This window comes from Pithys albifrons, chromosome 12 (assembly GCF_047495875.1).
Source record: "Pithys albifrons albifrons isolate INPA30051 chromosome 12, PitAlb_v1, whole genome shotgun sequence".
NCBI classification, from domain to species: domain Eukaryota; kingdom Metazoa; phylum Chordata; class Aves; order Passeriformes; family Thamnophilidae; genus Pithys; species Pithys albifrons.
The window spans coordinates 20,665,059-20,685,786 of record NC_092469.1 but is presented as its reverse complement, the minus strand read 5'-3'; the positions used below and the strand labels follow the sequence as shown (position 1 = coordinate 20,685,786).

At 62.1% G+C, this 20,728-nt stretch overlaps 2 protein-coding genes across 7 annotated transcripts in view; one reads left to right on the top strand and one right to left on the bottom strand.

Moving 5' to 3' along the window:
* Nucleotides 1-106: 106 nt before the first annotated feature.
* On the bottom strand, nt 107-4,815 carry CDT1 (chromatin licensing and DNA replication factor 1). The gene is made up of 10 exons (XM_071567423.1): nt 4,336-4,815; nt 3,785-3,943; nt 3,480-3,697; nt 3,062-3,256; nt 2,820-2,959; nt 2,457-2,560; nt 2,042-2,230; nt 1,176-1,310; nt 901-1,102; nt 107-825 (listed from the first exon to the last, which is right to left on the bottom strand). Exons 1-10 carry the CDS (start codon nt 4,693-4,695, stop codon nt 662-664), a joined length of 1,866 nt encoding a protein of 621 aa, XP_071423524.1. The 5' UTR covers nt 4,696-4,815; the 3' UTR covers nt 107-661.
* Nucleotides 4,816-6,898: 2,083 nt separating this feature from the next.
* Nucleotides 6,899-20,728, top strand: part of PIEZO1 (piezo type mechanosensitive ion channel component 1 (Er blood group)) — a 24,006-nt gene continuing 10,176 nt past the window's right edge. For 3 of the 6 annotated variants that reach the window (XM_071567146.1, XM_071567145.1, XM_071567144.1), the window contains exons 1-20: nt 6,899-7,081; nt 13,400-13,495; nt 14,507-14,629; nt 14,953-14,995; nt 15,085-15,244; nt 16,127-16,259; nt 16,657-16,870; nt 16,999-17,164; nt 17,360-17,557; nt 17,666-17,741; nt 17,823-17,914; nt 18,025-18,285; nt 18,360-18,471; nt 18,591-18,769; nt 18,844-18,992; nt 19,187-19,366; nt 19,440-19,516; nt 19,966-20,123; nt 20,195-20,371; nt 20,469-20,594. In XM_071567146.1, the coding sequence (XP_071423247.1) occupies nt 7,018-7,081; nt 13,400-13,495; nt 14,507-14,629; nt 14,953-14,995; nt 15,085-15,244; nt 16,127-16,259; nt 16,657-16,870; nt 16,999-17,164; nt 17,360-17,557; nt 17,666-17,741; nt 17,823-17,914; nt 18,025-18,285; nt 18,360-18,471; nt 18,591-18,769; nt 18,844-18,992; nt 19,187-19,366; nt 19,440-19,516; nt 19,966-20,123; nt 20,195-20,371; nt 20,469-20,594 (2,784 nt within the window). In that variant the 5' untranslated portion in view covers nt 6,899-7,017. Of the gene's footprint in view, nt 7,082-13,399; nt 13,496-14,506; nt 14,630-14,952; nt 14,996-15,084; nt 15,245-16,126; nt 16,260-16,656; nt 16,871-16,998; nt 17,165-17,359; nt 17,558-17,665; nt 17,742-17,822; nt 17,915-18,024; nt 18,286-18,359; nt 18,472-18,590; nt 18,770-18,843; nt 18,993-19,186; nt 19,367-19,439; nt 19,517-19,965; nt 20,124-20,194; nt 20,372-20,468; nt 20,595-20,728 lie in introns of those variants that run through there. The other 3 variants (XM_071567147.1, XM_071567149.1, XM_071567148.1) reach the window with 3 other exon arrangements.

The window sequence follows — 20,728 nt, the reverse complement described above, 5'->3', positions numbered from 1 at the left end:
CCAGTAAGTCTTTCTCCAGGAGCTGGATGAGGACCCAGCCCTTCCCAGTGCCAATTGCCATGGAGAACCACGAGACAGGCAGCTCACGGAGGAAGAGTGCTGGGTTAACACAAGTCAGCTATATTTAAAACATTTAATACAAATATGTTTTGACAAGTCCTGTAGTTGTTTCCAGTGATGGCTGGAAGATGCGTTTTCCCTCCCTTAAAAACAGGACAAGGCCCCAAACTCCAAAAATGTTGATTTGTGACTTTTTCTCTCACTCCTTCCTGCCTGTCACCTTCTCATCTCACCCTGCCTCATCCTGCCTGCACCCCACCAGGACCATTAATGCAAGAAACCTCAAAAATTAGATCTTCAGGAGAAACATCCTGCACTGAAACTTCAGGAGAACACAGGAAACCCAAGAAGAGGGTCCTCTGCTCCTCTTCATCACTTGCATTGTCACCCCAGGATGTAGAACTGCTTGAGGATTAGGGGAGCTACAGCCCTCATGGATTCCACCCCAGGATCCCTTAATTAAAACATTAAGGCATTTTGCCCTTCCTCAGACACCCCTGAGGATGAGCTTCCCATCAGCCCACACCAGAACCCAGAGTGCAGTTGGGATTTGCTACATTTAGAGGAGATTGCACATGGAAAACCTCAACCCCTGGAGGGCTCAGAGGGCCTCTGCCTCCTTTGCTGCCTTGCTGAGCCTCTCGGTGATGAGGCCAAGGTCCTTCCCTTTGTCCAGCTTGATGTAGGTGTCTGTCCTGATGGTGTGGACACCCACCCAGTCGGGCAGGAGCTCCGCGAAGAGCCGCAGGTGTTTCTCCATCTCACCTACAACACGGAGCAGAGTCAGAACTGGCCTCCCCAGCCCCTTCCTCCCGCAGAGACCCCTGCCCAAATTCCTACCAGGTGCCAACTGCTCGTTGTAGCTGTCGGCCAGGCGGGCACAAACCACCTCCATGGGCAGCGCCTGCTTCTTCTCGGCCACGAAGACGCTGCGCAGCACGCGGGCCATGGCCGGCAGCCGGCCCAGCATGGCCACCCGCTCCTCCTGCCGCGCGTCCCGCGTCATCAGCACCTGCAGCTTCCGCGCCTCCTTCGCCCGGATCTGCAGAGCAGAGCGGGGTGAGGCCCAGGCAGCACCCCCAGCACCCCCTTCCAGCCAGGACAGATTTACTCACCCTGTCCAGCAGTGCCTGGGACACCCCTTTGAGAGCGCTGGCGGTGCTGGCAGGGGACGGTGCTTTGGAAAGCACCGGTTCCCCCGCACCGGCTTCGGACGTTCTTAAGGCCATGTTGGCAAGAGCTTTTTCCATCTGCTCATGTGGAAGAGGGAGGAGGAGTTGAGTTACAGCTCAGGCTGGAGGAAAGAGCAGTTTCCCCTCTGCTGCCCCCATCATCACCCTTCAGCCCAGTGATTCCAACCCAGCATTCCTGACCTATCCCTGCCTGCATGGAGGTGCTTCATAGAATCATGGAATAACCAGGGACCTTAAACCTCATCTCATTCCACCCCCTGCCATGGGCAGGGACAGCTTCCAGTAAACCAGGTTGCTTCAAGTGCTGTCTAATCTGACCTTGGACATTCTAGGAATGGGACAGCCACAACTTCTCTGGGCAACCTCTGCCAGGGCCGCCTCCCTACCCTCACTTCCCAGTATCCCACCTAACCCTGCCCTCTGGCAGTGGGAAGCCGTTTCCCCTTGTCCTGTTGCTCCACACCCTTGTCCCAAGTCTCTCTCCAGCTCTCCTGGAGCCCCTTTAGGCACTGGAAGAGGCTCTGAGGTCTCCCCAGAGCCTTCTCTTCTCTAGGCTGAATACCCCCAGCTCTCCCAGCCTGTCTCCAAAGCAGAAAGGCTCCAGACCTCAGATCATCTCTCTTATCCTCAATGACAGCTCCTCCTGCACTACAACCTGCAGCAGCACCAGCCAGGTTTGTTTCCCACCTTCCTCCAGTCCTGTGGCTCTGCAATGATCCTTCCCAACCCTTATCCAGTCACATCTTCCCAGAGAGATGGCACAGAGCCAGACCCTGGCCCTGACTCACCCTGGGGCTCAGCATCCCCCGGGCCGTGCTCAGCACCTCCTGGGCCGTGCTCAGCCTGTCCTCCTGCGGCGGCCGCGGCAGCTCCGCGGGGCTGATGTCTGGCACTTCGTCCACGTTGAAGCGAGGATGCCAGCGCGTCAGCTTCTCCTCTGGCACCACCATGGGAGGGCTGAGGGCAGCCAGGAATGCCTGGGAAGGGGCAAGAGCTGTGTCACGGCACCAAACATGGGGGAGTTGGCCACTGCCCTGCACTCCCAGCACAGCTTGGCATCACATGGAGGGAATTCAGAGCCCATCCACACCTGCTGCCAAGAGCATCCCATGGGAAGCACTGCGCTCTTCAGCCTGGATGCCACCTGCTCCTTGACAGTGACAACCCCAGGACTCCAAAGCAGGGGTGCCAGGTGTCCCTCACCTTGTGGTGCTGCTTGACAATGTTCACCAGGTTCCGATGGAACTCCTTCCTGCGCTCCAGCAGCCGCGATGCCGACAGGTGAGGGCGACCATCCACCTTCTCCTCTGCAAGGAGGGACATCAGCATCACCCACAGCACCATCCCAAACTTCAGGAGCCTTGGGAAGGATGGGATCAGACTCCTGCCAAGGGGCTGAGTCACTGCCAGAGTCACTGCCCTGCATCCTTCCTCTTGTCCCAGAAGCGTTTCCCACTTCCAACACACTCAGCCCCTTAGATTATCTAAAGGACAAAACAGAGAGCATCCCTACAGATCCAGGACTGAGCACACTCCAGCTCTTGGGCACCCCAAAATGGTACATACCTTCTCCCACCACTGGCTCCAGCGTGAGCTGGTAATCGGACTTCTTCCCACCAAACGTGGGGATGTTCTTCTCCTGGCGCAGCTGGTACGAGGTGGGATACACAGTCTTGATCTGCCCCATGTGCCGCTCCTCAAACTGCCTGCAACGGGACCCCGAGAGTCATCACCCCAACAGCTTCATCTGGGACCCCAAAAGGGGCTGCTGGGACCCCAAAAGGGGCTGCCCACCGCTGTCAACTTACCTGCGCATCATGTCCTGCACCCCCTGCTTGACCTTGGCGAAGGTGACGGTCTCTGCACGGTTGAAGAGCATTCCGGCGATGGTGTCCACGCTGCGGAACATCTCTGCCAGCACCTTGAACTTGTAGGGCAGTGTGAGCCCGGGGGGCAGGTCCTGAGCGAGGCTGTGGAACCGCTGGTATGCCGGGAGCTTCTCGCTGCAGAGAGGAGAGGGTTATAGACAGACACTGGGGGTCCTACTGCTCACCAGCATCAGGGACAGTGACATCCCAATGCTCTCAGGGTGGCTTGGGCCACACTCAGAGCCCCCACATCCCCTCATGGGGTGGGCAGACCCCCACAAAACCACTGCGGGGCTGTGGCAGCCACTGGGACACCCCGATTTCTCCTCAAACACTCCTGAGGCTGCTCCTCACCCACCCAGTCTCTGCCGCAGGAGCTGCTGCTCCAGAGTCCCCGGATGGCCGCGCTCCTGCTGTGGCTTCACTTCCCGCTTTCCTCTGCTGGATCCGCAGCTGCAGCTGCCGCACTCGCTCCAGGCGGCCGCGCAGCTCCGCACTGGACCCGCTGGGCACAGATGGCAGCCGGGTCAGCTCCTTCATCCTCTGCAGGCGGCCCTGCAGCTTGGCCACATCCTCCTGGGCAGAGAGGGGACACGGGGTCAGAGCAGGTCATGGCACCAAATCCACCCCAAACGGGAGCAGAGAGCCGGGATCGTCCCGTACCCGCTGCAGGCGCCGGGCTGTCCCCGGGGGGGCTTTGCTGGGCTGTGTCCCCCTGTCCTGCTGTCCAGGGGAGCTGGGGCTGGTCGGGAGGGGCACTGCCAGGTCTTCCGAGGGGGGTGTCAGGGGTCGTGCAGTGGCCAGAGGTGAGAGGCTGGTGGCCTGCAAGAGAAAGGAGAGTTAGAGGCTGCCTGGCGAATCCACGCACCCGGACCCCCCTCCCCGGTGCCCCCACAAAGCCTTGCACTGGGAGCCAAAGGGGGGACTGCACCAGGGTCAGAGGGCAAGTCAGAGGGAGAGTCTGCATCAAGGGCTGGGCAAGTTTTAGGGGTCCTGGACTTGGTACGTGGGTAAGACAGGGTGAGGGGGGAGTCTGCATCAGGAGAATGGGGGCAAGTTTTGGGGTCCTGCACTAGAAAAAGGGGTCAAACACTTGGGGGGGCTTTGACTTACGGTTCCCCACTCACTCCCTCCTCCCCTTACCCTCTCCCATCCCCATTTCAGGGCCGCATCCCGGAGGCAGCGGCGCATCCCCGACGTCACCATTTCCCTACCGCGCCCGGAGATCCCGGCTGCGCATCCCGGAGCGGCTCCAGCCTCTTCCGCGCCGACTTCCCGCTCGGTTCCCCGGACCGGGCCCCGACCGGCGATTCTGCTTCCATCTCCCTGCGGCTCCTCTTCCTCCCCGCCAGCCCCTGCACGGCCGGGCAGCCCCCGCGGGCCGGGGTGTGCGGCGAGCGGGGCAGTGGCCGCGGGCGAGCGCTGAGCCCAGCCGGGGCACCATCAGCATCCTCCTTCCGGGGCACCGGAGCACCGGCGAGGGCGGCTTTGAGGTGGCGGCCGCCGCGCTTGGCCGGGACTCCGGTGGCCGCTTTTGTCTGGCCAAAGAAGTCGGTGAGGCGGAGCTGGGACATGGCGGCGACCCCGGTGGCGGTCCTGGTCCTGGTCCCGGTCCTGGTCCCAGTGGCGGTCCCGGTCCCGATCCCGATCCCGGGCCACGTGGGTTCGGTCCCGCTCCCGCGTCTCGTTGGCGAGAGCCCGCGCACCGAAGCCCCGCCCACCGGGGCGGCCGGTACGGTCACGTGGGACGGAATTGGCGCCACTGGGCCCTTAAAGGCGCCGCGTCCCCCGGAGAGGGGCAGCACGTGGGGGCGTCGAGACAGCCCCGGCGAAGTGGGGAGGGTCTGGGTCTGGGTCTGGGTCTGGGTCTGGGTCTGGGTCTGGGTCTGGGTCTGGGTCTGGGTCTGGGATTCCTGGTCAGGGATCTGCTAATGCACCAAGGGCAGGGCTGGAGGTTGCCCTCTCTGGCTGATGCAGGGGTCTGCAAGCTGGTGGGACTGTCAGTGGTGGGGGAGTGGGGCAAAAGCAAGGAAATAACATCTGAAATGGTAGTCACCCTTATCTGCTCTCCTCGATGTGCATGGGGCCAAGCCTTGCCCAGCTTCCATCAAGAACTCCATGACGTGCCCCCAGGGACCAGCCATGGGAACAAGGGGCGCTGGAGGCACCTGCAGCATCCTGCTGCCATCCCCCCCTTCCCACCCCTGTGCTGCTGGCAGTGCCCAGGGGTGGGAGCAGGCTCTGGTCCATCCCCACCTGCCCAGGCACTCAGGCTGTGCCCACAGTGCATTACTGAGCCGCAGCCTCTCCCTTAAAATCTGAGCGAGGCCGGATTCAGCTGAGCAAGGCAGGGCTCTGGGGTGCCATTCCCAGTGCCCATTTACTTCCAGAGCCTCCATTCCCAGCCTGGCTGCAGGTACTCAGAGCTGGCTTGGCATGCACCACCCTTTCCTGGATTCATTCTGGGTGGAGGGATGCAGTGGAGAGGGGACTGCAGTAATTCCCATATCCAGGTCTCATGGACACGGTGTTAATGCTGAACTTCACCCCTTGGCGATGACAAGTGTTTAATTAACACAAGTGGATCCCTCTGAGTGCCAGGGATGAGGGGGGATGTGGCCAAGTCCCTGTGATGGGGATGCACTTCTGGGGACCCTTGAGCCCATCCTGCCTGTGATTTGGGGGTGATGGCATGGGCAGTGGTGTCTGAATGGCTGGGGCTTGGGCACATCTGAGTGGATGGAAGAGCCCCTGGAATTCCGGAGGGAGCCCAGGGATGAGAGTGGGGAGCAGGGCAGCAGTGTGCCAGCTGGATGCCAGTTTATTAACCGTGTTGGGAAAACAAGCATGGGGAAGCCAAGGAATGTGGAGAATTTCATGGGCTGATGGTTCCTGTTAAGGGCTGATGGTTACCAGCAGTGCCAGGTGCTGCCCCTGTCACCAGCTGTGCTGCCTGTGCCATTGGTTGTGCCCAGTGCATTCCCACAGGGACTCAGAGGGATTCTGGGATGCAGAGGTAAGCACAGCTCCCAGCTCCGGGGGTACGTGACCCCAGCTCCCCTCACCTGGGTCCCAGTTCCGTGGGTGTGGGGGGCTGTGTCTGGCTCCCCAGGGTGCACAGTGGGCACCCAGCTCTAGGGACATGGGACTGTGGATCCAGCTCCAGAGGCGTAGGATCATGCACCCAGCTCTAGGGACATGGCACCATGCACCCAGCTCCGGGGATGATATCCAGGGACATGGGACTGTGTGTCCAGCTCTAGAGCCATGAGATCATGCACACAGCTCCAGGGATACCGGATCATTCACCCAGCTCCAGGGACATGTGATCTTCACCCAGTTCCAGGGATATCGGATCATTTGCCCAACTCCAGGAACGTGGGATCATTCACCCAATTCCAGGGACACATGATCGTGCACCCAGCTCCAGGGACATGGGATCTTCACCCAGTTCCAGGGACACAACCCTCGGCACTCCTGAGCTCCCCAGTCCCGCACAGCACTTATCAACCCTGGAGCAGCAACAACAAAAACCCGTCAAAAACTACATCTCCTTTTTTTTTCCTCTTTACAAAATAAACAGGAAGAACATCAGTTGCTTTTTTTTTTCAGCCTGATATTTTCCCCCGCCGCAACCCGCGGTGCAGAGCGCGGCCCACTCGTGTCGGCGGTGCCGGGGGAGGCGCTGGGGCCGCGCCGGCCCCGCGGGGGGGGCGGGCGGTGCCGCTTTTATAGCGCGGCGGGCGCGGGGCGGGGGCAGCGCCTCGGAGCGCCGCGGGACCGGCACCGGCTCCGGCTCCGGCAGCGGCACCGGGGCCTGCCCTGCCCCGGCGGGGCCGAACGGCTCGGAGCGGCTCGGGCCGGTGCCCCCCCGGCGGCCGCCGCCGTCGGACGGGATGCAGCTGCGGGTGTGTTTGTGGGGGCTCTACTGGCTGGTGCTGCCGCTCGCCCTGCTCGCCGGTGAGTGCGGGGGGCGAGGGGATCCCTCCCTGGACGTGGAGCGGTTTGGGGGGGACCCGCGTGGGGTGGGTGGCGAGAAGATCCCATTCGTGTGAACCGCGTGGGACGCCCCGCGGGTAGAGCGGGTGGCGAGGGGATCCCTCCCCTCCATGCGTGAGCCGAGTGGGTTCCCCCGCATGTGAACGTCGGGGGTCCCCCTGCGCGTGAACCGGGTGGCGAGGGGATCCCCCCCCATGCGTGAGCCAGGTGGGTTCCCCCGCATGCCAGTGTGGTGGGTGTCCCCGCGCGTGGAGCGGGTGGCGCGGGGGTCCCGCCACGCCTGAGCCCGGGGCTGCTCTGGCTGCCGCGGCTGCTCGCCGGGGACTGCGGGGTGCGGGGTCTGTTCGCCCCACGCGAGGACTGAGGGGCACGGGAAGTTCCTCCCCGTGCGTGAACCGAGAGGTGCGGGGATCGCCCCGCGTGTGGAGTGGGCGGTGGAGGAAGATCCCCCCGCGCATGAACCGAGGGGCGAGGGGATCCCTCTGTCCGTGAACCCCCCGGGAGGAGCCGCCGGGGGGTCGGTGGTGGGACTGGGGGTGGTGCGGTGTCCCCACGGGGACCACCCTAAGCGTGACCGAGCCCACTCACGGGTAACGCCGCGACTTTCTCCGGGGTGGAGGGGGCGGTGTGAGTGTCCACCCCGTCATCGGGCACCGTGTTGGGGCAAAGTGACTCAGTTGGGGCACTGCCGTGTCACCGCAATGCCCCTGCTGTGGGTGCAGAGTGGGGTGCTGGGGGCCGGGCTGGGCGGTGCCGGGGGGCGGCTGGCACCCATCCCATCTCCATGCCCGGGTATGTCCCGGGAAACAAGGTGCCCACCCCAGCCCCCGGGGGCTCCGTGGTCCCCAAGCTGCCACCGGCCCATTCCTAGCACGGTTGGCTTTGGATGGCAGATGTGCCACCCACCGAGGCAACCGGCTGGCCACGGGCCTGGAAAATCCCCATGTCCCGGGATGGGCAGGACAAGAATTGGCTCTTTGAACCCCGGCTGCTCCGGAGCCGCTTCGGGGACGCAAAGGAAAAACCTCTCTATAAACAGGATTGTTCAACGGGCTCCTTGTGCCGGGCACAGGCTGGATCTGCTGCCGCCAGCACTGGGATCACACGACCTGTTCCGGGGGGTCTGAGCCCTGGCATGGCTGTTGGGGTAGCCCTAGGCTGACTTTTGGGGTGGTGTCACCCGGAAAGAGGGGCGTGCACCCAACGGGAGGTGCCCCCAGCCGAGCAGCCCCCCATTCCCAGCTGTGTTCTGGGGGGCAGGGCTGGGGTTTGGGGTGCTGGCTGTGCTGTCGGTGTGGGGCGAAGCCTCGCTGGCAGAGGAAGTTGGTGATTCTTGAAAAACTTCTTTTTCCTTGCTTTGCTGGGGCAGTGACTCAGAGCATCGCGCAGGATGTGAGGAGGTTAATTATAACCCAGCCCACGAGCAGGGTTGGGAAGAAGGGGCTGTGCTGCCTGGACAGGGGGTACAACAGCTGGGCCGGGGCGCAGGAGCTGCCGGGTGCATCCCATGGGTGCCCGGGGCGACACGTGGCCACTGGCACAGCCTCCCATGGGGCCCTTGTTTCCCAATAATGCTGATTTGGCCCCAGATGTTGCCAGCCTTGCTTGGCTTTTCACCCCACTCTGTCACAGGACATGCTGGGGACCCCCTGCCTCCCATGGCTGGGGGTGCTGGTGGTTTTGGTGCCCCCCTGGTGAGCTTGTAGGTGTCTTGTTTAAATTTGGGGCCCCACTTGGGTGGGGGCTCCTTCCTGCTCCAGCCACTTGGAAAAATGGGATGACTCAGCAGGGTCTGGGAGTCTGACACTGTCACCCAGGGGAAACTGAGGCACTGGGGGGATGTGGCTCTTCCCACTGTGCCTGGGTGGGAGTGAGAGCCCCGAGCAGGACCCGCCTGCAGCCCTTCCTTCCCTGGCAATTATGCTCTTCCCCAACGTCCGGAGGATGTTTGTTTGCAGCTCCAGCCAGCTCGGGGTGACTGGACATGCAGGACTTGGGCCCCACGGTGTGGCCTGGGGTGGCCATGGCTGGCACAGGCACAGACCCCTGTGGTGGGGGTCCCAGCCGTGCCATGGGCTGTATCCCACCTTGGCTCCATGCTGCCTGGTGGGATTCTGGTGTGCCCGGAGCTGTTGTGGGGGCACCTCCAGGCTGGGAGACAGTCCTGGCCATGCTGGTCTGTGGTTCTGTGGTGCTCGGGCAGACGTGATGGGTGAGGGTGGCACCCCCGTCCCTGGGGCACCGTGGGTCCTGATGTGGGGACACAGATGCCTCTTGCCTGGCCAGGGTGCTGGGGGGTCCCTGGGGGTCCTGGTTGCTGCAGGGGCCAGTGCCCAGCAGGGTGCCAGTGGGTGTGTGGGCTGCAGGCAGCTGCCTGCTGTGGTCAGGTGCTTTTTATAAAACGGAGGGAAATAAAACAGCGGAGGAAAAAAAAACTGTAAAAAAAAAAGCAAAGCCACCACTGTCTCCAAGAGCAATAATTGCTGCTTCCTCCCCGGGCACAGGGGGATGGGATGGAGGCACAGGGCCAGCTCCTGCCTGCCCAGCGTGCCCATCTCCCCAGGACTGAGCCCACCACAGTCCTCCTGAGGTGGGTGACACTGTGGGGGGCTCCCCAGGAGTGCAGTAGGTCCCCCCTGGATGAGGAGAGGGGAGTTTGGACACTGCTTGGCACTGCAGACACCATCATGGCCCCATGGGGAATATTATGGTGGCTCTGGGAATCAGCTTGTGTGATGGGAATGTGGGTCCTTTTACATGCACAGTTGTTCCAGTGCTGAACTCGTGGCTCTGGGGGGCCCGAGGGCTGCTCTGGCTCCGTGGCACGGGCTGTGCCATTCTGGCATGTGCCAGGGAAAAGAGGTGTCCCCTGGCACTGAGGTGGCACCTGCTCCCAAGCCACTGCATTCCCTGTCCCATTTCATGAGTTCCTGGCTGGTGCTGGGATTTCCCAGGCTGGCAGCCGTGGCACTCTTTGGCACCCAGCCCGGAGCCCTCCCGGAGCATCTCCTGTGGCATCCCCAGGGAGCAGGGCTGGGAGCTGGCGGGATTGGGATCGACTTTCCACAAAAACAGGATACGGCGGGTGGACCGGTGGGGCTGTTCCCTCTTCCCGGAAAGAGGAGCCGGGCTTGGGGCTGGGAATGTGCTGGTGGCTGGCTCTGCCAGCCCAGGGGCTCGTTGCTTTGGGACTGATGGGATTCTGGGATGGGGAAAGCCTCTGGTTTGCATGCAGAAGGTGGGTGGAAGAGTGCAGGGTCCTGGGTGCAAAGTGACACCCTGGGGACCCTCTCAGGGTCCCTGGGGATCCCACTTGTGGCAGGTTAACCAGAAGGCAGCTTGGAAGAGCTGCCCAGCTCTGGCAGCAGGTAACGGGCCCATGTCAATGAGCAGGGCAGGGAATGGAATTAAAGAGCTCTTCTAATTAATCCCAAGTGGCTGCAGGTCCCTATAGAGCAGCAGCTGTGCCAGTGCCAAGCACTGTGTGTGCACAGGGTGATGGTGCAGGGCTGGTGTGTGGAGCTCCCCCAGCGCTGGGGTGAGTCTGAGGAGCCCCCCCTTCCCCATGCAGTTGGGAATGGATCCATCCTGGGAGCTGGCTGGGTGCAGGGCAGTGCCTGGTTTGCAGGGAAGGGGCTGTGCCAGACCCCAGTCTTCTCCCACAGTCACCCTTCCCAGCCCAGTGCAGTGGGAAGACCCTGGTGGTGACTGTTCCTGGCTGCCCCCACCTTGCTGATGGATCCCTGGGGTTGCCAATGAGCCCCTTCCCCTCCCACGGGGTAACTAAAGGCTGGCATGGATGAACCCTGGCACATCCCAGCCAGCAGCTCCCCAGTGCTGCCATTTATCCTCCTCCCAGCTCATTAACATCATTAATATTTCACGTGCTGCCAGCACCGGTGCTGGTGAACTCCCTGCCAGCCTGGGAGCTGCTCTGGATGCTCCTGGGGTCACAAGGCTGGGGGAGGTGGAATTTGGGGTGCCAATCCAGGATAAGTGGGTTAGGGTACACAGGGGATGCTCAGTGCAGGTCCTGGTGAGACCCCAGAGTGTTGTGGGTGACGGTGCTGCTTGTATGGGGAGGGGGCAGAGGGTGCTGTGGCACTGCACCCACCTACCCACCCACTCCTCAAGGGGGTGGTGGGTGCAGGAGGGCGGGTTTGCTCTCCCCACCACACTCTCCCCACACGCCAAACTGGTTTTTCTCCCCATGCTGGCACTTTCCCTCTGTCAGCACTGCGGGGAACCGGTTCCCTCCAACGGAGCACCCACGCACCGCTGGCACGGCACGCCCCGGTGCATCCCTGTGGGTGCCAAGCTGGGCACTGTGGGTGCTCCCCAGGCAGGCTGTGCCATGCCGGGGGGCACAGTCACCACCTTTTTTTCCTCTCACTTTCATCCTTGGTTGAATCAAACCACCCTGCTGGGAGCTTTCCCAGGGATGCCTTGAGTCGGGGTGGTGGGTGAGCTGCCCATGGGGGCTGGTGGCATCAAATAGTGTGTCAGCATGTCTGTGCCCCCCCAGCGATGCCTGTGGGTCTCCCCACAGAGCCCACAATCCCTGTTCTCTTTGGGACCCCCAGTGATGCCAGCAGGGCTCTGTGGTGCCCTCAGTGCCACCAGCACCCTCGACGTGTGCATGGCTGGGCTGGGGGCTCATGGTGGGGCTGCTTCACCCAAAGGTTGGGCACTGGGGGGGTGGGCGATGGGATGGAGGTGCCAGTGGCCGAGCGGGGGCTGACGGGCTCCCACGGAAGCCGGAGCAACGCCTCGCCCCCGTGCCGGGAAGGCTCCTCTCGGCCCCGCTGGCGCGGGAAGGGGAATATTTGCTCCATGAGATCATGGTGTGCCGAAAGGCAGCCAGCAGCCCTCGGCAGCGTGCGGGACGGGAGGTGACGCGTCCTGCCTGGGGTCACCGCGGGGAGGTGGCTGCTGGGTGACAGTGCCCCCAACCTGGGCTCCCTGTGCCCCCCACCCCTGCTCGGGGTCTGGCTGCGCTTCCCAAGGCTGGGGACAGATGGAGACGCCTCTGCAGCAACGGGGACTGGTTTTGTCCCCACCAGGACGTGCCCTGGGTGCATTCCTGGGTGTTCTCTCCCTCCCGCTGCCTCCGCAGTGTCTGAGGATGCTCCGGGGTGCCAGGCAGCTCACCGGGGGCTGCACCGTGTCCCCCCTGGCCGCACTGGCCCCCACCCCAGGATGTGTTGTCCCATTGAAACCTCATAAACACAGGAAGGGCCGTGCCGGGCTGCGATGCTGAGCATGTCCCTGGTGCCCAGTCGGACCAGGGGCTGCCCGCTGGGCCACCCCCTCCCCAGGCGAGGTGCCAAGGGGAGCAGGTCCCTGCTTTGGCTGCACAGAGTCAGGGTCCCCAACAGTGGTTCCCTGTGGCTGTCCCCTCCCTGGGCTGTCCCAGAGTGGGGTCACCCCGAGCTGCTGGGTGGGAGGGCAGGGATGGGTCCCTCTGGTTAGTGGGAAAGGGGCTGGAGGGATGCCCTGGGAGCGCCCGGAGCAGGGGCACAGTGACAAGGCTCAGCTCCCCAGACTGTGCCCCTCTCCAGCCAGGCAGATTCGGTGGGTGCCCATCACTGTGGCCTCTGCCTGCCCTGTGGATGCTCCCAGCCTGTGCCGGTGCATGTGCCGGTGTCTGTCACCGTTCAGGCAGTGACAGGAACGTTGTGTCCCCAGCCGGGGTGGCAGCTGCCCCTCCATGTCCCCTCCGTGCTATCCCTGTCCCCATCCCTGTCCTGGTGGCAGCTCCGCAGGGCGCCGGCTCGGCCCGGCTCCTCCAATGGTTTCAGTCCTCCAAACAAGCTGTAATTTAGGTCTAAAAATAAGTGAGGGGGAAGGTGCTGAGCTGGTGGCACACCCCAAGTGGGGCTGGGCACAGATGAGGGGCTGTGCCAGCCCTGGGACTATCATGGGTGGGGGTCCCAGCATGGCTATGGGGGTCTCTGCAAACCTCAGTGTGGTTTTGTGGAAATGATGTGGAAACACAGCAGATTTTGGTCATGGATCTAGTCCCCATATATTTGGGATCTCTGGTGTCCTCCCTGTTTGTGCCACCCATGTGGGTCACTCAGAGTGACCCAGCCTGTGTCCCTCTTTTTGCACTGGCATCCCTGGGGTGGGGCTCAACCTCCTGTCCTACCTGGCATTACCCTGGGATCACCTGGCATCTTGGGGTGTCTCTTTTGGGGATCCCCAGGGCGGGGGGTTGCATCAGGGAGCCCTCCCTGTGCCACTTCCCGGGCACTCACCCTGTCCCTCTGCCCCCAGCCTGCATTTTCCGCTACAATGCCCTCTCCCTGGTGTACCTGATCTTCCTGCTGATCCTGCCCTGGTTCCCGGGACCCTCCCGGGGCTCTGCCACAGGTAAGGGGCTCACCTTGGTGTGCAGGGAGTGGGCAGGATGGGATGGGCAGCAGGAGGGCTGTGACCTGCCCTCCAGCGGGCACCTGCCCTCCTTCCCTGCGGTTTCACCACGTGGAGCCTCAGTCCGTTAATTATAGCCCAGCATGGCTATTAATAACCCTCCTGAAATGGCCAGTTTGGAGCCTTATTAACCAAAAACCTCAGGGCTGGGCAGTGCCTGCCAGGTGGGTACACCACAAGCAGCACCCTCCACCCTGCCCAGGGACAGGGGCGTATTGTGGTGGGCACAGGGGGTCACCCACACAGGTGCAGGTGGGCACTGGGTGCCCGTAGCCCTGCTGTGCCAGGCTCTAACACCAGCCCCCAGTGCCTGGCACAGCCACAGCTAAAAAGCTTTGCCCTCTGAATATTTCATGGGCTCGCACGGCCCCGGATCCTGGCGCTGCCGAGAGCCTTTGCCTGGATTTACAGGAAAAACCAGGCAAAGGGAAAGCTGTTGGCCCAGGGCAGCCCCTGGCCAGCTCACAGCTGTGGTGGGCTCACTGCCTGCCCATGGCCAGGAAAATGGGCACATGGCCCAGGGAGTCAGGGGCGGTGGGGGCACAGCTGCAGAGGGTGGAAGGGCTGACAGAGTGTGGGGGAGCCCTTGGAGCAGGATATTCCACCAGGAATGGGGATGCTGATGGCATCCTGGTGTGGTCCCTGTACGGAGCTGCCTGGTGCCAGCTGGGTGCTGCAGGGACAGGGGAGGGAGGGTGGCCCTAGGCTTTGGCACCCTGCACCACCCCATGCATCAGTTTCCCCAGTAATGCTCTCAGGGTGCTCCTGGGCTCTGCTGGCTGCACAGTGAGGTGGGCAAAGCCTGACCCTGTCTCTGGAACAGACCCCTGGCATCTCTGGGCACGCTACACACTTACCACCTCTTCCCCAGGGTGCTGGGTGCCCACTGAGGATACTGCTGTCCCCAGGGCCACCCTGGGCGATGGGTGACAGGTTGCCCATGTCTCACAGGTCATGCTGGATGCCTCCTCAAGTGTCTGCTGGTGACCAGCAGCCTCTTCGTCCTTGCCCACGTGGTTTTCCAGATAAGCCTGTACACGATTCCCACTGTGGGTCAGGTGCTGGGGCCCAACTGTGAGTACTGGGGTGCCCATGCCCACCCTTACCCACCCAAACTTCTGCTCCCCGTGGTGCCCTGTGGTGGACTCTTGAACTGGCATAAGGGACCCCATCCTGCTGGGTATTCAAGGGCTGATGAAGCTCTACAGGGACCCATCCACATGCCCAGCTCTGGGCACATCCTGTGCCATGCCAGGGTGCCTGCTTTGTGCCCACTGCACTGATCCTGCACCCCTGTGGATGTGGAGTGTTTTCCCTATGGGATGGGTGCTCAGGGTGGGCTTGGAGCCCACCCACATGGGTTCTGCCCAACTCAGTGTCCCCCTTCGTCCCTGCAGGCAGCTCCTGGGAGGTCCTTTCTCGGCACATTGGGGTCACCAGGTAAGGGTACCCTGGCAGTGTGGGGCTGGAGGCTGGCAGTGGAGGGGGGGCCACCCCTGAGCCCTCCTCTGCCCCACTGTACCCCCCAGGCTGGATTTGAGTGACATTCCCAATGTGGTTCGTCTTGTGGCACCCGACATTGGCATCCTGCTGATCTCAATCATCTCCTTGTGCCTGTGCCACCTCATCCCCAAGACCAGCTCTGCCTCCTGCAGCGAGCGTCCAGAGTTCATGAGCTTCTATGAGCGGGTGAGAGTCAACCCCAGTGCCACCCGGACATCCCACCATCCACATCCCACTGGCTCCCACCAGCCTCCCTGTGACTGCTCCCAGTTCCCTGTCCCCTCCGCAGGGTACAGGAACTGCTCACTGTCCCTTCCCTTGGCACAGCCTGGGACACAGGGGCTTGGCAAGGGGCTGTCCCTGGTGGGTGGGGACCCAGGTTGGGGCAGGTTTGGCCACGGTGGAAGGCTTGGTCATCACAGCACCTGGTGAGGGCTGGGGTGACTCAGCCACGGGAGGAGTGCCTGTGTTTGCTCCGGTGTTGCCGTAGGAATCCTGGCAAACAGCCGGGCAGTGGGATGGGCATTTGTGGGGTGCTGGAACCCAGCTTGAGCTCACTGGTGCAGGACTGGGTACTCTGCTGTGCCCGCCATGCCTGCCAGTGCCAGCAGGCCACGAGGACACTGCACTCATGGCACTGGGATCACCCAGGCGGACACAACCCCCATGGGCCCCCCAGCCCAGCAAACACCCCCTTGGGATGCTCAACCTCATTCTGGGGTGCTCAGCCCCATTCTGGGGTGCTCCCAGTGCTCCAGGCTGCGGTGCCTGGTCCTGGCCATGCTGGGCTGTAACCGGAGCACGGATGCCTTTGCCGTGAGCCTCTGGCCAGCGCGGGAGGCAGCCTGGAAAAAAGCTCAGTGCTGGGAACCCATGTCCTGGTGCCAAGAAAAACAGCCGCCCTTTGGAGGCGCTTTCCAGGCGGCTGATGAGATAAACACGGCCAGGTGCCGGGCACTGTGCCCGCCCTCCCGGCCACCCCTGCCCTCCTGTGAGTGGGGAAACTGAGGCAGGGCCAAGGGCTGCCTGGGATCAGGTCATGGAGCTCACACCACCCTCGTCTTGCAGACGTTGGTGAATGTGAGGCAGCACAGATGCGCAGCCCATGCGGCCCAGCCGCTGAACCAGCTGTGGCTGAAGGTTCACTGGCTGCTCTGGCAGGCTGGGAAGGGACTGGCCAACCTGATGCTGGCCTTGGCAGGTGGGTACGGAATGGGGAGGGCACGTGGGAAGGTAGGGGGGATCTGTGGATGTGCTGCTGGGGTGGATTCTCACTCTAAGCAGGGGATGCTTGTGCAAGGTGGGGAAGATGCTCAGTCCAGAGAGGAGAACTTTGTCTGAGGTGGGATGCTCGGTCTGGGAGGAGGATGCTTGGTCCAGGGGAAGGGATGCTTGGTCTAAAATGGAGGCACTCAGTGCAAGGGGGTTGCGGTGCTTGGTCTGAGGGGAGAGGATGTTCAGTCCAAGGGGAAAGGCTGAGTCCAGGAGGGAGGAGATGCTTGGTCCAGGGTGCATGGGTGCTCGGTCTAGTGGGATGCTGCTCAGTCCAGGGGGTTGCTGGGCTATGCACTGACTGCCCATGGGGTGCTGCTCCCCAGGGATCACCCTGCCCTCCGCCTCCTCCAGCATCTACTACCTGTTCTTCTTGGGGCTGTGCCTGTGGTGGGCCTGTCACCTCCGCACCAGCCACCAGGCCTTCAACATCCTCTTCATCCTCATTGGGATCTACAGCTCCATCCACCTCCTCTGCCTCTATGCCTACCAGACACCCTTTGTCCAGGGGGTCTTCCCTCCCGAGACCATCTGGGCACGGTGAGTCCACAGGGAGGAAGCTGTGCCATGGGCCCCTGTGCCACCCCAGTTGAGCCCTGTGCTATGCCAGTGCTGGGACAGAACCCTGATCGTGGTGGGGGTTAATGCCACCTTCTTTATCCCCACAGAGTGTTTGGCTTCAAGGACATCATTCTGTACCGCAACTGCTCCTACCCCAACACCCTGGAGCTCAACACCAGGCACTCCTGGCCTGTCTACGCCAACCCTGGTGTCCTGCTCCTGCTCTGCTACACCGTGGGCGCACTGGTGAAGCTGCGCCGGCGGTACACCAAGGTGAGCTGGACCCTGTGCCTGTGATGCCAGTGATGCCCAGCGTGCCCTGCTGTGACTGCCCCAGCCCTGGCACCAGAGGGGAGGTGGGGGACAGTGTGTTGCCTTCATGTGGGGTGCCTTGGCAGGGGGAGGGGGCATAATCCTGCTCCCTGGTGGTGGAGTGGGGTGTCCTGAGCTGGGTCCTGCCCCTCGCAGAGAACCATGGTATGTCCAGAGCTGCCAGTGGGAACACAGATGGAGATGGAGAAATGGCCCAGGGAAACTGACGGTGTGGCTGAGGACACTGGTGGTGCTGCTGAGGGCACCAGTGCTGTGGTTGAGGACACCAGTGGCGTGACTGAGAGCACCAGTGGTGTTGCTGAGGACACCAGCGGTGTGGCTGAGGACACCAAGGTGGGTTTGGGGGGCTGTGCCCCTTAAGCAATGCCCAAGCTGGTGGGGACCAGGCATGAGGTGCTCTGGGGGTTCCAGGGTGGGCTCTGAGCCCTCTCTGCCCCCCAGCCCATGCTGTCCTCCAGCACTGAGAAGCCGAGTGTCCACACCGAGAACTGCACCGTCCATGTCTTGAACACCCAACGTAAGCCTGACCCCACCACCTTCCCCTCCCCAAACCCTGCCTGCAGCCAGGGGTCCCTCACCGTCCCCCTCCCCCTGCCAGGCAGGAGGCGTCCTACGGAGTGGCTGCCCCTGCGTGGCCTCACTGCCATCATCATGAAGCAGAGCTACATCTGTGCCCTCATCTCCATGCTGGTAACGAGCCGGGAGGGGACATGGACTTGGGGAAGGGACACGGACGTGGGGAGGGGACAGGGACATGGGGACCACCTCCTGGGCCGAGCCTGCATCCTTGCTGCCTGCAGGTGTGGAGCATCACCTACCACAGCTGGCTGACCTTCGTGCTGCTGCTGTGGTCGTGCCTCATCTGGATGGTGCGGAACCGTCGGAGCTTTGCCATACTCTGTGCACCTTTCCTCCTCCTCTACTGCATTGCTCTGTGCGGCCTGGACTATGTATGGTCCATGGACCTGGTCCCCGAGCTGCCCACCCATGCTGGCTTCATGAGCCTCGATAACCTGGGGCTGGTGCACCATGAAATCCCCTGCTTCGCCCTGGGGGCGAAGGTAAGCACGGTGCTGTCCCCGATCCCTGTCCCTGCCAACCCCCGGCTGTCCCTGCTCACCACCTGTCCCTGCAGCTCCTGCTCATGCTCGCCTTCTGGCCCCTGCTGCGGCAGTTCGTTAAGGAGAAGGTGCTAATGAAGACACCCTTTCCCACCCGGCTCCTGAGCGTGTCTGTTGTGGAGTCAGGTGAGGGCTCCCGGTGTCACCCCACAGAGGGATGCCATGCCAGGTTGGGCACCCGTGGGTGTTGGGGGGGACATGGATGCCCCCCATCCACCTCCTGCAGCCCCTTCCATGTCCTGCAGATACCAGCCACACACGGGAACTGCTGAGCAAGCTGGGGGAGGTGCTGATGAATTTCTTTGCCAAGTTCTGGATCTGTGTCTGTGGTGGCATGTTCATCGTAGTGAGCTTCTATGGCCGCCTTGTCGTCTACAAGATTATCTACATGCTTCTCTTCCTCCTCTGCCTCATCCTCTTCCAGGTAGGGGGGCTGGCGACTCCTGCAGGCCCATGACCATCCCCAGGGTGACCCCACTGATGTCCCTGTCCCTTCAGGTGTACTACAGCCTGTGGCGCAAGGTGCTGAAGGGCTTCTGGTGGCTGGTAGTGGCATATACCATGGTGGTGCTCATCGCCAAATACACCTTCCAGTTCGAGGAATTCCCCATGTACTGGAGGAACCTGACAGGCCTCACTAATCAGCAGTGAGTGTCCCTGACCCACCATGCAGTCCCTGCTGTCACCAGCCCTGTGGTGGCACCAGGACATGGCCAAGGGATGGGTTGCACATGGGGAAACAGGCACGAGCAGGCTGGGGTTGAGCCCTGACATGAAGGCTCGATGCCTGTGCAGGATGGGATGGATGAGGCCCCGCGTTGACCCTCCCTTCCCCACCCAGGCTGAGTGACATGGGCTTGGAGCAGTACAGTGTCTCTGAGCTCTTCTACAACATCATCATCCTGGGCTTCTTCCTCCTGGCCTGCATCCTTCAGCTCCATTACTTCCACGGCACCTTCATGTACATCACTGACCTGGAGTATGCCTACATACCCAGTCCGTCACTCTTCTCCATCCCTAGGTAGGACCCTGTGCCAGGTGACCCCCCTGCACCCCAAGCCCCCTGTCTCTGCTCTGAGCCTTCCTTCCCACAGGCTGCAGGGGAGCCGACTGGCTCGGGATGCGGCTGCTTCTGAGGACACCGGGACCAGCATGTCCAGCGAGTCACTGGGTACAGGGCAGGGATGGGGGACAGGGTGGGATGGAGTGTCCTCTAAGTGAGGAAGAAGCTGGGAGGGTGAGGAGATGGATTTGAGATGACATCCAAGTGTGGGAGTGTACAGAGATGGACTGAGGGGTCCTCCAAGCCAGGTAAAGGCTTGCAGAGTATAAGGATAGATTGAGGTGTCCTCTGAGACAGAAGGAGGCTGAGAGGGATGTGAGAATGGATTGGAGCATCCTCTAAGTTAGCAAGGGGCTAGGAGGGAATAGGTTGGAGTGTCCTTCAATTCTGGAAGGATACAGGGGTAGACTGGGATATCCTCTCAGCCAGGAATGGGTTGGAGGGTGCAGGAGTGGATTGAGGTGTCATCCAAGTGTGGGAGATTGTGGGCATGAGTTGGGATGTCCTCTGGGCCAGAGTGGCTTTAGGGATGTCCATGAGGGTCTGTGTTCCCACAGAGACCAACAAATGGAATCTGGTGCTGGAGCGCCTGGTTGTGTTGGGCCGGACCTTCGCGAACACGCTGACCCATGTGGAGGTCTTTGTGAGGCGTGTGCTGGAGCTCCACATCCTCAAACTGGTGGCTCTTTACACTGTCTGGGTGGCCCTGGAGGAGGTACCACTCAGGGTACTGGGTTGGGGGGCTCAGTTGGGCACCCTGGGGTGCTGACACAGCCACTGCCCCAGGTCTCGGTGATGAACTTCATGCTGGTGCTGCTGTGGACCCTTGCCATGCCCTACTGCCGCTTCCGCCACATGGCCTCGTGTCTCTCCACCATCTGGACCTGCATCATCATCGTCTGCAAGATGCTCTACCAGCTCGAGATCGTCAAGCCCCACGAGTATGCCAGCAACTGCACCCAGGTACCTGGGGGTGCTGGTTCTTGGGGTGCTTGTGGCAGCATGGGGGGGTTCCCTGGCTGGAGGTGGGGTCTGACACTTGGGGTGCTCCCATTTGCAGCCGCTGCTCAATGCCACCAATCTGAGCCCAGGGGAGATTGAGAATTCCGTACTGTACCGTGGCCCTGTGGATCCTGCCAACTGGTTTGGTGTCCGGAAGGGGTTCCCCAACCTGGGATATGTCAAGGTGGGCACAGGGACATTTTGGGCAACACCTAGGGGGATGCTTGGTGGCATGCCATGGTCTTGAGTATCCCTTCTCTAGGGATCACCTGGAGGGATGTTTGGTGTGATGCCACGGTCCTGAGCATCCCCTCTGTG